At 45.4% G+C, this 20383-nt stretch overlaps 1 protein-coding gene across 4 annotated transcripts in view; it reads right to left on the bottom strand.

Moving 5' to 3' along the window:
• Window positions 1-10766: 10766 nt before the first annotated feature.
• Window positions 10767-20383, bottom strand: part of SLC8A3 (solute carrier family 8 member A3) — a 157060-nt gene continuing 147443 nt past the window's right edge. For 2 of the 4 annotated variants that reach the window (XM_039875368.1, XM_039875367.1), the window contains 3 exons: window positions 17333-17432; window positions 15352-15627; window positions 10767-12893 (listed from right to left, as the gene is read on the bottom strand). In XM_039875368.1, coding sequence (XP_039731302.1) covers window positions 12517-12893; window positions 15352-15627; window positions 17333-17432 — 753 coding nt within the window. In that variant the 3' untranslated portion in view covers window positions 10767-12516. Of the gene's footprint in view, window positions 12894-15351; window positions 15628-17332; window positions 17433-17974; window positions 18097-20383 lie in introns of those variants that run through there. The other 2 variants (XM_039875369.1, XM_039875366.1) reach the window with 2 other exon arrangements.

Raw genomic sequence — 20383 nt, forward strand, 5'->3', positions numbered from 1 at the left:
GGATATTTTCAGTCTGGATGTCACGAGATAACCACTTCTGGGGCTAGGCATCTTATCAGGGCCCCTATGATGCTATCAGAGGAGGGGCCTCCAGGCTGGTACCCTTCCCTGCTTCCCAAGAGGATCTGGGTGAGATGGGAAGCTGGCAGCACCTACCCCCTTGGAGAAAACACTCAGAGAGACCCAGGCTGGTCACCTGGCCATTTACTCCTAAGTTCCTGAATGACCCACAAGGCTACAGGTGTGCCTACCTAGGAGGTTGATCTTCCCAGGCACCCTGATCTTCTGGTCTGTGGTGTTTGGCTTTCCCCCCATTGCATAGGTGAGGGCGGACAAAACGTGACCCTTTTCATGTAGTGCCACCAAATCAAGCTCTAAGTGCTAGGGCTTGGATTACTATTCTTCTTTGCGTGACTTTCATGAATTGATTGGGAGAAGGGTCATGACCTTGGTGATATGCCTGCCTACTAAATGCCCGAGCTGAGTACAGGGCACAGGTATCTCTTGTTACTTCTCGTCAACTCTGGGCGAGCACTCTGGCCTCAGCCAATACCTCGTCAACACAGCCTCAGGCCTCCTGTCCGCACTACCCCTTTTTTCTTTAACAAGGTGCTCTCTTTAAACAAGGTGGAGGTCCGTTTGCCTGGTGTCTTCCTAGCCAAATCTTTGACGCTGGCCGATGGTCCATGATCCCGTACGTGGCGCCCCTGACCAGGGCAGCCCCGGTCGTTCGTACGGGTGATGCAGGAATGCTTGGGTGTGGTCTCTCCACAGACGGAGGGCGCACTGCTGAAGGGCTCAGGGGCATCAGTCGGGAGAGACCAGGACAAGCCGCGGTAACACACACCCTCTCAACCTCAGCGGTTTCCATCGCAGTTCTTACTCCAGCAACATACCATCACATGCCAGGAGGGGGCGCTCCTCTTCGTTGTCCTCGCTCAGGGGTCCAGGCTGAAGGAGGTTCCGCCTTCCATGATTATGGAGGCCAAAAAAAAAAAGAACATGGCTAATTGCACTCTGTTTCTTAACGCTTCCATTTGGAAGTAATCTCTGTTACTTTGCCTACATGTCAATGGCCGAAGCACATCCCATGGGCCCACCTAACTCAAAGGCAGCTGGTAAGTACCCAGAAGTAGAATATTTGGTGAGCAACTCTGGTGACTATGACGACGTAGATTATCTTTGTGTTTTCTTTCCCACATTGATTGCGAATTTGCAATTTTTACATTGTCAAAGAACAAAAAAGACTTGCTTCTCCCAGTCTACGTGGTGCATTTTATGTACATTGCTTCTGACAAATCTATCATATTTATGAAAATTACTGTCCTTCCCTCCCCCCTTCCCTCAGTAAAGAGGAGAGTGACTAGACCTGCCTTCCTATGGGCTCCCAGCCCCTGCCTGAAGCTATAGCTAAGGTAACTGACGCTTCGCAGAAACTGGCCACGTCCCCAGTGCTTGAGAGCTTGCGAGCTTGGCGATCTTGGCCCAGTGACTCTGGGTGAAGATAGCTGGATGAGGAATCTCAGCACCCTGGGTGCTCCATATGAAACTTTCCCTCTGCGGTCAGTACTTTCAGCTGTGCTCGGCTGCATCTTCCCTCCACTGTGTGGTGCATCCTTTATGACAACTTGGACCGGTCCCACAGCTTCCTATTGACTTCAGTTATTTACAAGCTCAGTTCCATCCAATGACAAAACCTCGATCTCCAGCTCGACTGAGATTCCCCCACCCCCTTCCCTGGCACAAGTGAGCTGGCACCCTGACTGCTTGGAGGAGGACAGGGGAGCTCCGGTCAATGCCTCCTCCACCGTATCAAACAAGACTCAGTTCTTCTGAGGTGATGGGGTAGGGAGGAGGGAAGGGAAATCACAAGGGTCTCTAACAGACAACAGTTGTGGCCCTCTTCATTTGTTGTGTAAGCTTCTCAGATTCGTGCTGGCTTGCCCACTCTGCTGCGGGTGCTCAAATGCTGGCTCTTGTATGGGACCCATGTGAGGTCCTAGGGTGGGGCCACCCCTCTGCACAGGGCCTTTCTGTGAGGAGTCCAGCTCTGGCTTGACCTCTTTCATACTTCCCCACACCAATATACCCCACATCCACTTTGTTCTAAGGACCCTGCCTTTGGTTTTGTGCCTGTAATATGGTTCATGCCTGGCTCCCTGCTGGGGTGCCCATTCGCACATGGGAAACGCACACATCCTTGCCATACTTAGTGCCGAGATGCGAGGTGATCCTCAGTGTCGCCTGTCTTGGCTCTGCGTCTCTCTTGCCTCTCTCCTTCCTTGCTTCGCTAGGTAGAAGAGACTGATCAGCAAGTCTGCAGCATCACAGATGTCCAGTAGGGAAACAAGATGCCGGTCCTGCAGCCAGCCTAAATTTCTAGGAGCATTGCTCTCAAAGTCTCCTTGCTTTTTCAGCTTCAAGGAGAAGAGTAAACAATCCAGTAGTTCTTGTCTCTCTCCCTCCTATCTTTTCCCCAGCCTTCTTTTATAGATGGGGGCGGAGCTAGGTGGCTAGTTGCAGAGCTATGTCAAGTATCTTGCCATCGTTGGGGAAGATGTCAGGTCTCGACTGTTGTTCTTTAGAATCTGAAATACTTAACATCTCTTTTTTCTTATTTTTGAGCCCTAATAACTTATTCCAGGGAAATGGAAAATATTCCCCCTCAAACTCCTGTTATGGTGGGATTAGTGACAGATGCAAGAGAACTTGATCCCAGAGAGAATCCCCCAGTGGCACCAACCCCAGGCCCAGGGACCTCCAGGCTTCTATAATCTCAGAACTCTGTTGAGCCTGCTGCCCTAGAAAACTCCGTTCTTGGGGCATCTACCCCAAGATGGTCAGACAGGACCCCTGAAGACCCACTCATCTCCACTCCTTACACAGGCCTCTGTGCTGTGTAAACACGTCTTCTAAATCCCCATGAGTGGCCCATTTCCATTACTACTTAACCCCTTGCAATGCTGGCACGTGGAAGGAGTTGGGTCTTTTCAAGGGCACTACTTTTAGAGATGTGATGTATAACTGCAAATGGAAACCTCAATCTTTTTAGGTCCCTCATTCTCTCCACTACCCCGTGTTTAGCAATCCTTCCCTACAGGCATACCCCCTCCCTGTTAAAGACAGAAGTCTGCTTCCTGAAGGCTCACGCTTGAGACCCAGGTAGAGCTTTGCTGGGCTGAGATGACTCCAGAACGTGTGGTCTAACCCTCTTGAACATAGTTCCCTTCAAAATCCTCGATAGGTGTGGAATGGACTGAGCAGAGACCAGGACCCTGAAGAGCCCAGAGCAAGACTGTTGGCTTGGGGGCAGGAGGGCCAGGGAAGCTCTGCAGCATTCTCTTTGGGAGGGTGGTGGTGAGTCAGCAGGAGATGGTGAGTTGACCAGCTGAGATGACAGAGTTGGAGTCTGGGTGGACCGAGCCATCTGGTATGGTTAATTTCCCAGGTGTCTCAGAAAGAGTCCTGGACTTGGAGTCAGAAGATCAGCTTCTCATCTTGGTTCAGCCACTGAACTATCTTTGGCTTTGGGTAGCTCTCTTTGCCTTTCACAGTCCTGTCTGGGCTCTTTGCTCTACTGCACACAGGTCAGCAGGTCTTGCACGAAAGGAAGCTGGTGTGTTTCAGGGGAGGGGGAGGCACGCACAGAAAAGGAAAGGGTCCAGACATGCTAAGGGGCCAATAGAGAATGGGAAGATGCAGCAAATACACCTTTAGGAAGTGCGACAGGTTGTAGACAGCCTCCTTGGAGGGGATTCACTTTATGGGGCTATGATTAGTGCTAAAGGAAGAAGGAAATGGGAAGATGAGATGTGTATGCTTTAGAGAGGAAATAAGATGAGGACAGAAGATGAATAAAAAGATGTGTAGGGGGCGAAAAGAGAAAGGCAGGAAGTAATCAGGGGAGTGGCAGAGAGAGTGCTAAGGAAGCATCACGTTTGATGAAGAAAAGTCATGATGGGCTGCCTCCAGGGGAAAAATATGATGGAGGGAGGGAAGTGTGTGTGTACGTGTATGCTGAGGGGTAAATTAGAGAGGATGGAGTGGAAGAGAATAAAAAACATGCGACGTGTGTAGATGGAAAAGAAGGTTAGAGGAGGAATAAGACATCTCAAGCTATAAAACAAGCAAAAATAGGCTGAGGTGTTGCTGCAAGGCTGTTTGGTATCTGAGGTTTTCATATTTTTGACTGGAAAGCTGTGCAGGCCAGCGAGTGGGCTATTTTTGGTTCAGAATGATGTTCAGGAGAATTGCGACTGCACTTGAAATTTGCTGCTAGATTGTCGCAGTCTCAGACTCCAGCTTAGGTCTCTACTGAGTCCTGGACACTTCCATTTGGGTGTCCCACAGACTCCCCAAAACTCAATATGCCTAAAGCTGGACACGTCATCTTCACCCACCTCTTCATTTCATCACCAGGTCCCATAACCCCCCTTCTAGTTCCCTCTCCCCTGTGCCCTCCTCTCCACTCCCACTGCCACCACCCCGTCCGCTTCCTACAATACTCAACAGTTATAAATGGCCTTTGGTCTCCACTCCATCCACTCCCCACCTTCACCATCTTCCACAATGCAGACAACTCCTGCTTACAGCCCTTCGGCAGCGGGTGGGGGAGCAACACCGAATGGTGTAACTCCCATCGCCAATTCACACGCTGAAGCCCTAACTTCCAACGTGACTGTGTTTTGAGATGGGCCCTTTCAGGAGGTTATGGTTAAATGAGGTTATGAGTGTGAGCCCCGATCCAATAGAACCGGTGTCCTTGTAAGAAAAGGAAGAGACACCAGAGAGCTTTCTCTGTGCATAGTGAAGACACAGAGAGACGGTCACCATCTTCAAGGCAGGAAGAGAGGCCAAACCCGAAACCAGCCCTGATGGCACTTTGATCATGAACCTCTAGCTTCCAGAACTGTGAGAATATAAATTTTTGTTGTTTAAACCACCCAGTCTGTGTTATTTTGTTGTGGCAGCCTGAGAAGACTAATATCGTAGCTTCCAGGGTAAATACGATTGCCTGTGTTTAGCCCACAGACTAAACTTCTTGATCTGGTCCTGATCTTCGACCACTCCTCCCATACACACTTTCCTGCAAAATACACACATTTCATTGCTGTGATATTGACACACTTCAGTGGTGTACGTCCAGTTAAACCCTACTACTTGTACATTCAGTGCACTCCTCAAGTCATATATATTTTATCAATTTGGGCCAAATGCCGGTCGATGCCTTTCGTACTTCCTCCCGGAACAATAACAACATCGATTATAACATAAGTGGTTACAAATCTGGGCAGCGTGATGCATACATTGCATCAGTTATATATATTAACCCCCTAAAACTCTAAAGTAGATAATAATATCTTAATTATGCAGTTGAGTGAAAAATATATGACTTCAGAACCTTAGGTGACATAGTAAAGGTCACCCTGCTAGTAATAAGACAGCAAGACTTGAACCCAGGTCTTTACAAATAAAACACTCTGTGCTCTCAATCACTTCTCCATACAACATTGCTAAACAGCCTAGAATGCGCACCCTCATCTGTCTTCCTCCTATAAGTAATTGCGCTTGATCCTTCAAAACTTAGCTCACCCTGTCTGAATTTCAGTGTTTCCTCTCAAATGCTCCCAAACCACCCTGTTCTTAACTCAGCTATAGCTCTGAGCTTTCAGGAGGGATATAGTGAAAATTGTGGAGTCTCTATTTTAGGGTCTTTTCTGAATTTATCACTGGGGAGCAGTCACCTAAAATCTTCCAATTGGCAAAAAGATTTTCTTTTTGTTTGATTTTTTTTTTAAAATAAAGAACTAAGATGAAAACAAATAGACCACAATAGCAATAATTATTCTTCTGGCAAATGTTTAAAACTCGTATCCAAGCATCACTTCCTTTTAGAAAGAATCTCTAACTTCTTTGTTCATTATATACTACTTCAGAATCCAATGCTGCTTGCTGCTTCAGGCTCCTGACAGCCTGCCCATACATCCATCCTAGCACATATTTCTACATCTATTATAATCATTAATTCTCACATCTGTTTCTTCTACTAGACTGGAGTCACTGCCTTATAAAGCTTAGAATACCTTGCAAACCTGAATGAGGGCAGTTATCATAAAATATTTAAAGGATGTATGAGATGTGCTGAAATGTTGATATGGGAAGAATTATGCAATCAGTACATTTAAATATAAAATTGGATATACAAATAGAAAGACGAGGCTGTGTTTACGGAGCAGTATTGGTATCTGCATATTTGAGCGTGTAATGAGATGTGCAAGATGAGAAAGAATGAGATGGTAGAGCATCATGGTTTGGAACACTGGTTCTCACACATGAGCATCTATCAGATTCACTTGGAGGGCTTGTTAAACACAGTTTACTGGGACCAGTGCCCAGTGGTCTGAAGTCTGGGTTGGGGCCTGAGAATTTGCATTTATAATAAATTCCCAGGTGATACTGATGTTGCTCATCTGGGGACTATACTTTGAGAATCATTGGTTTAGAGTTTGGTTTTTAATGTCAGATGGATCCAAATATACATTCTTGTGCTGCTAAGAAGTAGTCGTGTGGCTCTGGGCAAATCACTTTCCTGCCTGATTCTTAGTTTCTTCATCTATAAAATGGGGATAATGATCCTTTCTCACAGAGTGCCCATAGTATTTCAGTGAGACAAGGGTAATGTACTCAGCACAGTGCCTGGTACAAAGCTGGGGCTCACTCTCTGTGATTCATCCATCTCTTCTTCCTCTGCATCATCAATGAACTTTGGTGCTGAGAGGAATCTGGAAAATCACCTGCTCCAATGTTTATATATGAAAAATCCAATTCCTCAGTAAGTTAAGTGGCCTTCTCCAGATCAGACACCCAGCTTGTTGTAGAGCTAGAATTAGAATCCACTTAGCTTGAACCTTAATTTCGTATTCTTGATAACATTTAATTTGCTACATCTAAAGAGGGGTATGACATATGTGAATGAAAAAGTCCATTAAATGTGGAAGGACAGTGTCTACTGTGATGTTGAGTAGTGCATCATGTCAGAATCTAAAACATGAGATGTTTAGGTAAAGGTATAATGGAATATATTTGCTGAGACAGTGAAATGAGGTGGAAATAGCATGATGAGATGTACATTCCATTGCAAAAAGGTGTGACGAGGGGCTGTGTTGTGGGGAGATAACTGCTCGAGGAGAAGCTAAGGGTGATGGGACAACTTAATGTCAGTAGCAAAGCCTTTTGGTATAGCAGGGCAGGGAGGGACAGCAGTTTGGCTCTGACTGCAACATCGGTCCCTTCTTTACCCATAGAGGAAGCTGTTTGCTTATTAAAGATGGAGACAAGGGTGCGTAGATCTTTACCAATTATTGTTTTGGTTTCTTTGGATAAAAACCCAGAAGTGCAATTGCTGGGTATATTCATGGCAGCACAATTTATAATAGCCAAGATAGGGAAGCAACCTAAATACCCATCAACAGGCGATTGGATAAAGAAGTTATGGTTCATATATACAATGGAATATTACTCAGCCATTAAAAAAAAATGAAATCCTACCATTTGCAATGACATGGATATACCTAGAGATTATTGTGCTGAGTGAAATAAGTCAGACAGAGAAAGAGAAATACCATATCAGTTCACTTATATGAGGAATCTAAGGAACAAAAAGAATAAACTAATAAAAAACAGACTCACAAATATTGAGGATAATCTGGTGATGGCCAGGGGAGAGGGAGGTTGGGCTGCTGGGAGAAAGGGGTGAAGGGTTAAGGAAGTACAAATTAGTAGTTGATAGATGGTCACAGGGATGGAGAGCCTGGCACAGGGAACACAGTCAGCGTTAATGTAATGGCTGGCTGTAGAGCCAGCGGAGAGAAAGAGCGATCAGGGGGATCATTGAATAAACTATATAAATGTCTAACCAACGTAACTATATACTTGAAACTAATAATAAAATAAAATTTAAAAAAATTAAAAAAAAAAGATGGAGGACAAGAGGGCCAGTTGCTAGTGGCTTCACCTGCCTTCCCTCCTGGATCCCGGCCACCTCCTAGAGGCCCTCTCACCAGCTATACCGGCCTCCTGGGAGTCTCATTCTTTATTCTGGTGTTTGTCATGGGAGGCTATGATATTCTGGAAAGAGCTTAGATTTGGAATCAGAAGATTTGTTTTTGTGTCCTGCCTCTTACTCTTGTGTGCTTCTGGGAAATTGTTTAACCTTTTGAAACTTCATTGAAATAACAAAACACATGTATATGAAAGGCTATTTGTAAACCATAAAACTCCACACAATTATAGGTCAGGTTGGTCCTGGTCACTGATATTAAAATTATTTATCTCTAAGCATAGAAAGGTAGTGGTAGAGGCACACATTCATAAATAATCCACCCTTTTGTAGAATAGAGTGGTCACTGGACGTGCCTGCAACCTGGACTACATTTCCCAGTCTCCTTTGGATGTGGGTGAGTTGAAGCTTTTACTAATGGAGCATGAACAAAAGTGATAAGTATCACTTCAGAAGCAAGGCAGTTACAAGTGTGTGCCTTCTTTGATTTTCTTCCCACCTGAGTGTGGATGAAGAGGACTCCAAGGTCTCAGAGAGTGGCAGAACCACAAAATGGAGGGAAACCGAGCTTCTGAATCACGATGTGGAAGAAAGCCACTTGCTGACTGGAAACATCCTCACTGGATTATTACATGGGTGAGAAACAAACTTTCCTTTCGCTAAGCCATGGAGGTACAATTTATTCCAGCGGCTAACCTTACTCCAAGCGATAAATGAGACAGGGGGCTGGGAAGGTTGTAGCTCAGTCAGTAAAAAGTGCCACAAATGAACATGTGCACGATGGCTGGCGAGGTCTTTTTAACACTAGTGCACAGGCCAGAGGGCCAAGAAATTGCAAAAGGACTTCTTCGATGTTGTCTGGAAGGCAGTTTGATCCACACACACACACACACACACACACACACACACACACCCACCACTTTGTATATATATTCTAGAATCCCAGTGTTAAAGCCAGAAGTAATGGGCTTCAGAGGCCACCTATTAGAACCTTATTTGTAGTTTAGGAAACTGATCCAGAGAGGAGCTGGACCGGCTCAAGGACACAGAACTAGTCAGTGGTGGCATCTAGATTAGGACACACAGTTCCTGTCTTCAACCCTCTTTCTTATTCTCTGTGGTTCATCCCAGCTTCTCTTTTGACAAAAACCTAATATTTGAATAACGCAGAAATGACTTAAAATCGGGGAACATATGGGTACAAACGGACTTCATGATTTTGTATCTACTCTTTAATCGGCTGAAGGGCATTTTTCATTTTCAACTTAGTGGCTGGCAAAAAACTGAACAAGCTTTTTAGCCAAACCCTTATCCCTGCCTGCTTTTTGGTGTTGTTTTGTGCCTATCGAACTCTATGCTTCAGCCATGCAACTACTGTTAGTCCACGACTATGCCACATCTTGTTTCGCCCCGCCACATGCCTTTGAGCATGCTGTTGCTTTTTGTCTGTCCTTCAGGGTAAATCACGATTTATTCTTCCTTTAAGACCCTTCTTAAATGTTACATTCTCCTTGACGTCTTTCCCAGTTCCAGGCTGTTAGCCTTTCTTTCCTTTGTGTTCCCATGGTTTATGCCTCTCAGAGTGCTCATGACATAGAACTCTAATTATTATTTGCACCTTGGTGGCCCAACACTTAGCTTTCAGAGAGAGCAACAGAATATACAGTGTGCTTGCCACCCTCCTCTCCTTACCTGAGTTGTTTGAACCAGGAGTGGACACCTGACACAAAGTAAGCAGTCCACAGGCACCCCAACCACCATGACACAGCCTTCTACAAAGGATTCCACCTTTTAGGAATGGCCCTTTAGGGATGGAAAATTGACCCCATTCTCCTCATTCAGAATTTGCACTCAGGCAAAAAAAAAGGGATGTTCAAGTTAGTGGTGGTCGGGGGGGGAATGGAGCTATGAGGTCTTGACATAGCATCGGGGCTGATTGCTGTGCTGGACCAGGTATAAGACAAGCAAAGCAGAGGAAGCACCTTGGAAGGGAGAGGAAGGGGAAAAGGCCCAGAGGGAGAAGGAAGCAAGGACGGGGGACGCTACATGGTTTGGGGAGGTGGAGAGTGGCCTTGGTTCCTGAGGGTTTTCAGGTTCCTGTGGGCTGCTCTGCCTCCTGTCTTGGGTTCCAGAGATCCCCCACCAGGCCTTGCAGTACTGCCTCCCTCCATTTCTTGAACTAGTTTAATGAGTTTCTGTTTCTCGTAACAAAAAGAGCCTTGGTTAAAAGAAGTTTACCTCTCCCGCTGGACTGTTAGTTTCTCGAGGTTAGAAATTTTATCTTACCTTTCCTGTATGTAGCTCAATGCATAGAGGTGTTCAAATTACATTTGTTGAATGAATGATCACTAAACAAATGAACGAATATGCCTATTGGTAATAGATCCAGGGCACTGTTTGCCTAGCTGGAATCCTGCCCCAGTATGCCTTTCTAGTACAAAAACCTCTCTTTTCTTTAATCATCGCAGCTCTATTGCTTATGTCCTCCAGTGTCTTAAAGTTCAGATTTTGACAATTCCAGGAGTTTCCCTGAAGTACCTTCTGCTTTAAAAATACTGGCTCTGGCGCACTGGCATCTCAGGAGACAATAGCTACAAATAGGAGATACAAATACGAGACAACACCTTCGCCTCAACCGCATCTGCTCCAGAAGAAACCCGAGGTGGCCCCTGGACCTTCTCCTGAAGAAACATGGGCAGAAGCAAGCTGTATTTAGAGAGATATAAGTATAGCTTTATTTTTTTTTAAAAACCAACCCAACATTTCCACTGGCAACTGTCAACATATCTTATGACATGAGCACTGTTTCTTTTTTAGTTATTTTTTTCTTATAAAATGTGTTTAAAACTAAACAGGTGTTTTTTTAATTTCTTTTTTTTCCCCCTTAAAAAATTCACTTATGTCAATGCAGAAAGCCTGAAGATCTGTGGGCAGTTTTGTGGTGATTTCACATGTGTGTTGTGTGTGTGTGTGTGTGTGTGTGTGTTTTAAAGCCAGGTCCCTTCAAAATTTGTTGGGAAAAGGTCTGTAGGGCATGATAATCTTTTTCTATAAACCCAAGTTCCATGGGATTATGGCAACTAAGATTCCTCCTACTGGGGCAAGAAATAGCCCACAGGCTGGAAAAAGAGCTTCAGGAGGCTCAAAAACAAGCAGGAATGTGGGAGCGATGAAGAATTCCAGTTCCTATCTTGAGAAAATGCTTTCAAACATGATCTAGGAGTCCAGGAGCAATGGAAGTTATTTTCTTATAAACCTCCAGCTTTTTGCGTAACCTCAAGAAATAGAGTCAGACCTCTTAGTACGGTGCATCAGACGAGGGGCGGTGAAGCTGACCTTTCTCGGGAGCACTGACATTTTAAATATACTCTTCCCCCTTAAAGACCTCACCAGTGGGACGTCCTTTCTCTCCTGCCTCAGATACAAAGCCAAAGATACTTAAGAAGGCAAAAAAACCCCTTTTGCTTCCCCAGCTGCCCTCTGTCATCACATTCCATCCCTATAATTGTCCCTTATCTCCTGTTTGGTGAATCTTGCAAAAGGATAAACATATAGTTATTGACACCACGGGACGGAATTTGAAAGGTTTGGGCAAGGAAAAGAACAATGACTTTTTCTTTAAATTTGATTTTGACATAAGCATATGAAGCTCCTCCTGCTCCAGCCACTGCCCCTTGTCCTCCTTTAGTGCCCCGCGTGCGTGTACAAACTTACTTCCATCCAAACATCATCAGTCCACTTAAGAATTCAGACTTAAAAAAGAAAAAAAGAAAAAAAAGAGACGGGAGACAGGACCTTCATGGAGCCAAGAGACAGCGGTTACCCGGTGACAGTGGAAGAGTGTGTGTCTGAAAATTAATGCCTCTATCTGTTGGCTCAGACCTTGAGTTCCTTCACAGCACCTTTGTCACTAACTTCAGAAAGAAAAAGACAGAACAAACAATGAGCAAAGCCTGATGAAAAAAAAAAAGCAACCATGGTAATAATTACAATGAAAAGAGAACCCCAAAGCAGCCACATGGCGATGACTCATGTTCATGCCCTGGCAGCTGAGTGAGAGAACAGTGATGCATCGAGTTAGACAGACGGGAGAAACCCGGCCCCCAAGGAAAGCAGAAGCTCAGGAATAATCAGAAGGTGAAATAGAAGATCGTGAAAGGTTCTGATCTTTGCTATAGGTGAGGGACATGGGTGGGGAGATGGGCAGAGGTGGATTTGTTGCTGATGTTGGTTTGTATTGAATTAAATACTTGGCAAAGTGGGTGTTTCCTCCATCCCGTTTGATTGATTAAGACTCTGCCCGTTCAGTTCATTGCCAGGGCCTAGGTTGGGTGAAGTTCCTGGGGCTCAGATCCTAAAGCTGCCTCTCCAGGGCTGCTCATCCCAGAGAGGTCCCTGGTGAAGTGCCCTTCTCTCAGAAGTCATGGGCCTGCCCTGCTGGAGGCCTGGGCTGTGGCTCAGAACCCCTTGATGTAGCAGTAGGCCTCCAGACTAGCAAAGAGTATGTAGAGGAGCCACAGGCTCACAAACAGCCAAGTCGTGGCAAGCTTGCAGCCACGAGGGCCGCCGAGCTCCCCGCCTAGGTGGGGCCGCCGGCGGTACAAGAGCACGCTGATGCAGACGAACGCGAAGATGGTGAAGAGGGTAACGGAGAAGGCCAGCGTGCCTGCAGACACGTGGAACTCCTGTCCCTGAAAGGCCCAGTAGATGGCGGCCACGGACCAGGCCAGGCCGATGCCCAAGAAGACGTTGACGGCGTTGCTGCCCGTGACGTTGCCAATGGAGGCGTCTGCGTACACGTCCTGGATGGCGGCAGCTTTGCTGGCAAAGGTATCTGGAAAGGGGCAGAGACAAATGAGAACTGGTGGGAGGCTGAGATGTGGAGGGCCTACCTTTGAGTATATCCAAAAGGCACTGGGGCCAGCAGGTTGAGCCCGAGGAGAGGCAGCTCTGCCATTAACAAACTGTGTGGCCTTGGACAAGTCATCTCAGTTCTTTGAGCTTCCTATTCCCCATCTGCTGGAGTCTGAAAGATTCCTAAGGACCTTTCTGGTTCTGAGATTTACCAAGTAGGTTTATCGTTCCCTTTTAACTTTTTAATTTTTTTCTTTTTCAGTAAGTGGAGTTTGCTATCTCGTTCTATCTCCCCAGGGAGCCGTGACATCCTGGGAAGATGCTTAGGGTAGATCCCTGACTGTAACTGTCACATGGAGAATTTTTCTCATGTAACACAGACAATTACTGCTCAGTGCCCATGGGCTCAGCATTGTGCTACATGCTGCTGGATTTATGGGGACAGGGGGCATGATGAGGAACCATGACAAGGACATGCAGGGTGAGCTATAGACTCAAGGAAGAGGGGGCTCTGCCTTTGCGATGAGTATATGGAGCACAGGGCCCTGCAGGCTGTTTGAGTTTAGATGTTGGCATGGATTGTGGGCTTTGGAGGGACTGTCAGGGACACCTAGCCACCCTTTTATTTTAGAAGTAAGGAAAAGAAAGGTCAAGGAATCTATCCAAGGTCACATGGGAAGTGAGAAAGAGATTTAACCCTAAAACTCTCACATCAGGGCCCTTTGCCTACCATCAACCTACATCCAGAGTCTCAGCCAAAGCCACAAAATCAGCTGAGTAGACCATATCGAAACCTTCTTCAAGCCCTAGGACTGCCAGCTGTTCCCTGGACCAACTGCAAGGACTTGGAAGTGCTCCAAGCTCTTGCCCTGCTGTCTTGGTTTCCCTCCTTGTTGCCAGTTTTCTCGGAACTCCCAGAGGAAACCTCTTGCCTTCTCTTGCCTATGATCTTGCTTTTTTGCCTCTGATCCTCTGCAATTTCTCCCCACATCTGTTCCTTTTTTGCATATCTGTTCCTTTCCCTCTGATAGTTCCAGCCCCTTGAGGCCTAGAGAACAGAGATCACAGGGCACGTTCTCCACAAAGCCTTCTCTGGATCATCCATATAATTTTCTACCACTCGATGCAGTTCCATAATAGCTGAACCTCTTGCATCACCAGTGTATAAATAATCCCATTGGTCTGTGCTGAGGTTTGAGGAAGAAGTTTTCCTAAAGTGTGATGTAAATTCAGTTACTCTCCAAAAAGATTTGTTTTCTTGGTCCAGGAAGGGTTTCCCTGAGTCCTGCTAGCAGAGTCCTAATGAAACTCAGCCTAATCCTCTTTAAGGAGGATGCTCTCTCTTCCTGTAGCAATTGAGAGGCCAGCAGGAGTTCAGGGTTCAAACACCCTGAAGACCCCAACTGAACTAAGTGGGGAACCTGAGCTAATGCAGCCTCTCTCTGTCTGCTAACTGCTACTCATCCTTCCAGCCCAGCTTACATATACCTCCCTCGGAAGTTACCCCTGACTTCCCAGGTCCCCCTGTTTTATAATTGCACGGTATCTGCACTTTTTTTTCATAGAACTTATTGAGATGATTTTGATTATAGTAGTTGAGTGTAGTCTCCATAACCGGCTTATAAACTCCATATGAAGAGGAGAAACATGTCTGTCCGTCTTGCCTCCCACTATAGCCCCAGCAACTAGCACAAGCCTGTTATTAGGCTCAGTAAATATCTGTCTAATGAATGAATAAGTGCATGCCTGTTCCTGTCATCTTTAGGTGTTTGTAAGGAAAAAAAGAATATGAAACACATCATATGAAAGGACAAGAGCTCACTAAGCTTCCTTCACCTGTCCCACTGGGAGACACTTGGTACTCACAGGTGTCCTTGTAAGCAGAGGAAGCCAAGAATGTTTGTGGGCATTTCTACAATAACATCCTCAAGCAGGCCAATCTTTAGCCCCTCAGAGACTGCCAAAGGGAAACGGAAGGAGAACAACATCTATACGAATAGGCCTGCATGTCCTTGTCATGATTCCCCAACATACTTTTAACTACATTGTTTGTGGCCTATTCGTATAACACGGAGGTTAAGAGATTGGGCCACTTACCCGGGCAGGTAATATAACCTCAGTGAGCCTCAGTTTCCCCATCTGTCAAGTGGGGATAGTAACTGTCCCTATTGAATAGGGTTTTGGTGAGCATTACAGGCATGAAACATGTAAATTGCTTAGCATACATAGTTCCTGATACATCAAAAGTGCTCAAAGAAATGTTAGCTTTCAATAGTAATATTACCATGAATCTCTTTGATTGACTTTTGTGTACCTTAGGGGCAGAGAATCTATTAAGCTCAGATCTGAGATGGTAAGGAAGATAATGAGGCAAAGTGTAGGGGTCACTTAAACCCAGTAATAACCTCTTTGCAAACCCAAGGACCCCTCACTCTCACCTGGCACAGAAGTGCCAAATGCCACGAAAACAACAGCTGTGACTGAGTCCTTGAGGCCAATGGTGCAGCCAAAGTGAGAGGCCAGGTCCCCAATGATGGCCGTGAGCATGCCAATGATGAGAATGGAGACGACGAAGCAGGCCCAGCCGTGGCAGTACTCTGTGGGGGGCACGCAGGCAAAGAGCACTTTCCAGAAGACCGTCAGGAAGTGCATGACGTAGTCAAAGCAGGATGGCAGCCTCTCCTCGCCTGACTCATCCTCATCCTCGTCCCCTGCTGGAGGCAAGATAAACATGCCCAGGAAAGGGCAGCGAGGTCAGATCCCCAGAGGTCAGATCCCCATTCTCGAGAAAGTCGAGTCTAACTCACATCATGAACATCATCAGCTGGAAGGAGGCTCCAGCTCGTTCCTGGGCAGCTGGCACGGGCCAGGGCCTGGGCACCAGAAAATGGCTGGGAAATGGGAAATGAGCCGGGGTGCCTCACTGGGCAATCTGAATGTAGGGCACCCAGGGAGAGTGGGAGAAAGGGGACTGGAGAACAAGGAAGAGAGGAAAGAAATTAAGAGAGAGTATGGGAGACCATGAGAGGGACAAGGCAGTGGAGGAGAAAGAGAGGAGAATGGAGCAGGCTGCATTTGGTTGCCCAGGTGAAGAAAAGTGTAATCAGCGAGGTACCCACTTTTCACTGGACACCAGTGGGGCTCCTTATAATTTTTCTGACATGACTGTTGCAATAACCTCATGGTTCTGGTCATTATCTGTCCCCAGAGGAATGGCTGTCATTCCAGATCATGCAGGCATACCAGAGAGCCAGTGCCATCCCCCAAATATCCCATGAGACAAGTGGGGATGGGAGCCATTTGTCCTTGCCAGGAAATGTGGGCAGACTTGCCCATTCAGCAGCCCGGGAGGAGAGGATGTGCTGAGGCGTGCTGGCGCCTTGTCAAGGGCAACCTCTGTAATATTTCGCACACGCACGTGGAAGCTGGGTTTCGAAAGAGCCAGAGTCAGGACACTGGGGTGCCAACTGCAGCTCTGCCATGAAGAGAATCTAGAACCTGGTGCAAATCACCTCTTGTTTCTGAACCTCAGTTCCCTCATTTGAAAAAGAAGGGGGTTAGATTATGTGGCCTACATTCCATTATTGTCTCTTTAGGGGCAAAGTAAGGTCATCAGAGAGGGCACTGGGGGTATTTGAAGTGGGCGACGTGAAAAGCAGGGCAGCAGCGGTGGCAGCAGCCCTCTCTTCCTGGCTGTACTTTTGCAGTGGGTCTGGGGCCTCAAGAATATGACCCTGTAGGTTGTTATGACAACAAAGGCTCAAGAAAAGAGACAAGGCCAGTAATGCTCGGCAGTGCAAGGAGGCCTCAGTGGTGGTGAGAGCCTTCCCATCCCCATTGCAACATGTCTGTGGGGTCCCAGGACACTGGCTGTGCTGTGGGTCCCCACTGAGGGAATTGGTCAGTACGTGACAAAGGAGAAGTTTGAAATCATCCCAGGTAGAGGTCTGCCAGTCAATACTGAGATTTTATAAACTCCAGACGCCTATATTTTAAATCAGAATAGTTCTCCATTTGACAAAAATGAGGACCAAAGTAATGAGAGGAAGGAATGGTGGAAAACAGAATTTACTGAGCTCATGTTTGGTACCAGACTGTATCTTTCTATTTATTTTTTCTGAGAAAGGTAGCAATAGTTCCCTTTTTGGATGAGGAAATTGAGGCCTAGAGAGGATAACTTGTCCTAGTTTACACAGCAGAACCAGGATTCGAAGCCAGAGATAGCCATGTTCTTTTAGTTACCCCATGATCCTTTTCAAAGAGACCTAGTAAAATGCAAACATCTAAGACTAGAGGTGGGAACACTGGACACCAAGACCTCCCCAGAAGTTGGTGGGTTGTTGATGGGGCCGTGTTCTTCCTTCTCCGATGTTATCTGCTTCTCCCAGCAAGGCCTGTGCCCATCTTGAGACCTCTTACCTGCACTGACAGTGATGGCTTCCATGAATTGGTCCCTCCAGGAATGGGTCCCCACAACCAAGGCCAAGTTTGTCTTCTTGATCAATTTATCCACTGTACTCTGTCAGGGAGATAAAAACTTGGAACCATGAGGTTAGAATGCTCAGAACCATTCAGAATTCTGGTGTTTCAAGAGAATGAAAGATGCCCTGCATCCCAGGGGCTCCGTGTGTTCTGAAAGTTACACATGGAATGGCCTTGGGAGATATCTTCTGGGGAAATCCTTCTATTTCCATTTTCTTTGGTTGTGACTGCTAATGTTGGATATTTAGAGTAATACAATAGAGAACAACAATAATGATATCAATGAACCTTGCCTTGAAGTAGTAAATTTTAGTATCTTTGTTTTAAAAATACAGTTAAACCATAGCAATGACACATGTATTCCATAAGCTGTTATATTTCTTCATAATATTCCTCGGACACAAAATAGCCACACTAATTGTTCCATGTTACAAATGGGGAAACTGAGACTGGGGCGAGCAAGTGACTTGTTCAGTTTCAATTTCATATATTCAGTGGTTAAACTGGAACTAAACTCCACATCTTCTACCTCCCACCCCATTACTCTATTATTCAATTAGATCTCACTTATGGCCTGACCTTGAACTCATAGGACTCTTCAATGATGACCTCTAGTTTGGGGTGTTGACCCAATACTGGCTTTCCCATTTCTGCTATCCTCTTGGCTTCCTCTTCCTCCATAGTCAGCTTCCTGTCTGTCACCTCTGCAACAAAACAAAATCAGACTAGCTTTAGCACTTTCTCCATTCCCTAAAAGTCTAAAGCTCAGAGTGTTAGGCTGGGCAGTGGACATAAACCAAATAGCTCTTGGAAATGGGAATTTTGTGCTTCTTTCTATAAAGTGCTGAACAAATTATGACCATCAGGCCATGAAAGCGTTCCTTGTAGACCTGGAATAAATCTTTCCATTTTATATCTCAGTGGGCCATGTGACCCAAAGACCTGAGAAATACCAAGTAAAGTGCCCAAGTCATGTGGAGAGATATTGAAGAGTTGGGAACATATCTCTTGACTTGGAACTATTTTGAACTGTTGTGCCTGACTGGTCAGCTACTTCAGGTGAGCGTTCTGGGTGGTCAGAGCCACATCTAATTCAAGTGCAACATCCACTGGTTCATATTCATGTATATTTCCAACACTCTTGGCACTGTCCCTTTTATAAAGGACAAAGGGGGGATGTTTCCAGGAATACCTACATTTCATGGAAGTGAATATTATCCTCACAATGAGAAACTTGGAAGATTTCCCCCAAAAAACTTCATGATTTTCCAATAAAGTTCCTCAGAATTTCTATAAGAAGCAAGCACATTTCTTCTGGAACACAAATATTTGTTCAAAAATACAACAACAGAAAAAGATCTTCCTTTACTTTCTTTTGAAGCATTCCCTGTGTCCCTCTCAGCATCTTGACTCAATTACCAGTAGTCCCTTCTTATGATGAACAGTTAGAAAATTTTTCCACTTCAGCTGGTGAGTTCATTTTAAGATCACTTTACCATGAAGGCATGTTTTCTGGATTAGAGTGAAATAGAGATTGAATCTTTTTATTCCCCTTTGATTAGAAAATTGTTTTTGGCAGCCTATTTCTTTCAGAGCTCATTTAAACATCTTTCCATCCAAGTCCACATTCTTGCATGCAATTAATTCTTTTATTCGTCTCCTTAATTGCTTTCATTCCACACAGTGAATTTCCTAGGGAAATCCTCTAGTCTTTGGATAATCTGAAGGACAAACTGGGTCAGAGGCCAAGAAGGTCTTCTTTACTCTCTATCTTGGGAACTGGTGAAATGTGGGGAGGTGTGAGACTCGAGTTCTTGAGGTTGCCAGGAAAGGAATTCACTGAAAGGACCATAAGCCAAGGGTGTAAGTTACCAAGCAGGGAGACTATTTTATATAAGAGTTTTCTTAGTTGGCCTGACTGAAGGTGGTAAGACAGTGTGCAGAAGATTCCCGAGCTGGCTGTTTCACTCAGTGCTTCTGGCACCACACATAGAAGGCAATCTCAAAATGTTTAGGAGCTGTCCATGGTGCTGTCCTCCCATTCGAGTTGGTGACGGCTTTCAGAAACAATGATTTCTCAAAGTTCTATGTCCTACTGTATATTTCTAAGTTAGCAGATACCCTCTAGCAGCCTTATTTTATTGAATCCATTAATTCTGAGTCTCTTGTTAGTTAATTCTGAAGGTAAATCTGGGAATATCCAGGGTTCTGGCTATGAAATCTGTGATCCTAGAAGCCAGACTGCAAGCCACTCGAAGAAAAAGCCTTTGGAAAAATACATAGATTTCTTAAAATCATGGGTACTCTTCCTCTGCCTGTGGGTTTTGGCACCATATTGCAATGACTATCCTAACAGCGACAGTATTACTCCCCCTCCCAATTCCCCCATATTATACTTTACATGTGCCACAAGAACTTTATACCAACATAATGAGCTCTCCAGTGACATATAAATGTACCTGTCTAACCCCTTGTCTAGCAATCAATCTAGCATTGTATCCATCTGGCAGGATATTGATCAACCTACTGACCTGTCCACCCCCGTGGTGACAATTGGTTTTTCCATCTAGCTTCTGCAGAAATGTCTTTGACAAATAACCAATCCTCTATCTTTGGATCTCTTTCAGCCCCAGAGAAGCACTCCATATACCTGTTAACTGATTCCATTTAAATCAGCTCTGATTTAATGTCTTGGTTTGGTAGTAATTCCTCCCTTACTCTATTTTTGTAACAATCATTCCTTAAATTCAAATTAAGTTAATTTCTTGAGAGACTGATAAATCTCAAACCTAAAAGACCATAGTGATTCTATCGCTTCTCTGTGTGACTCTTCAGAATTTCAAGCAAAGAGAATAAATGGCAGGTGATGTTGATATTCATAGAGACTAAAGAAACTCTCAAATTTAGAAAAATGAGGAGAGGGAGAGAGAGGCAGAGGCAGATACAGAAGCAGAAAGAGGGGAGGAAGGAAGGGAGGAAGGGAGAGGG

Source organism: Pteropus medius, unplaced genomic scaffold (genome assembly GCF_902729225.1).
Source record: "Pteropus medius unplaced genomic scaffold, Ma_sr-lr_union100, whole genome shotgun sequence".
In the NCBI taxonomy this organism is placed as follows: Eukaryota; Metazoa; Chordata; class Mammalia; order Chiroptera; family Pteropodidae; genus Pteropus; species Pteropus medius.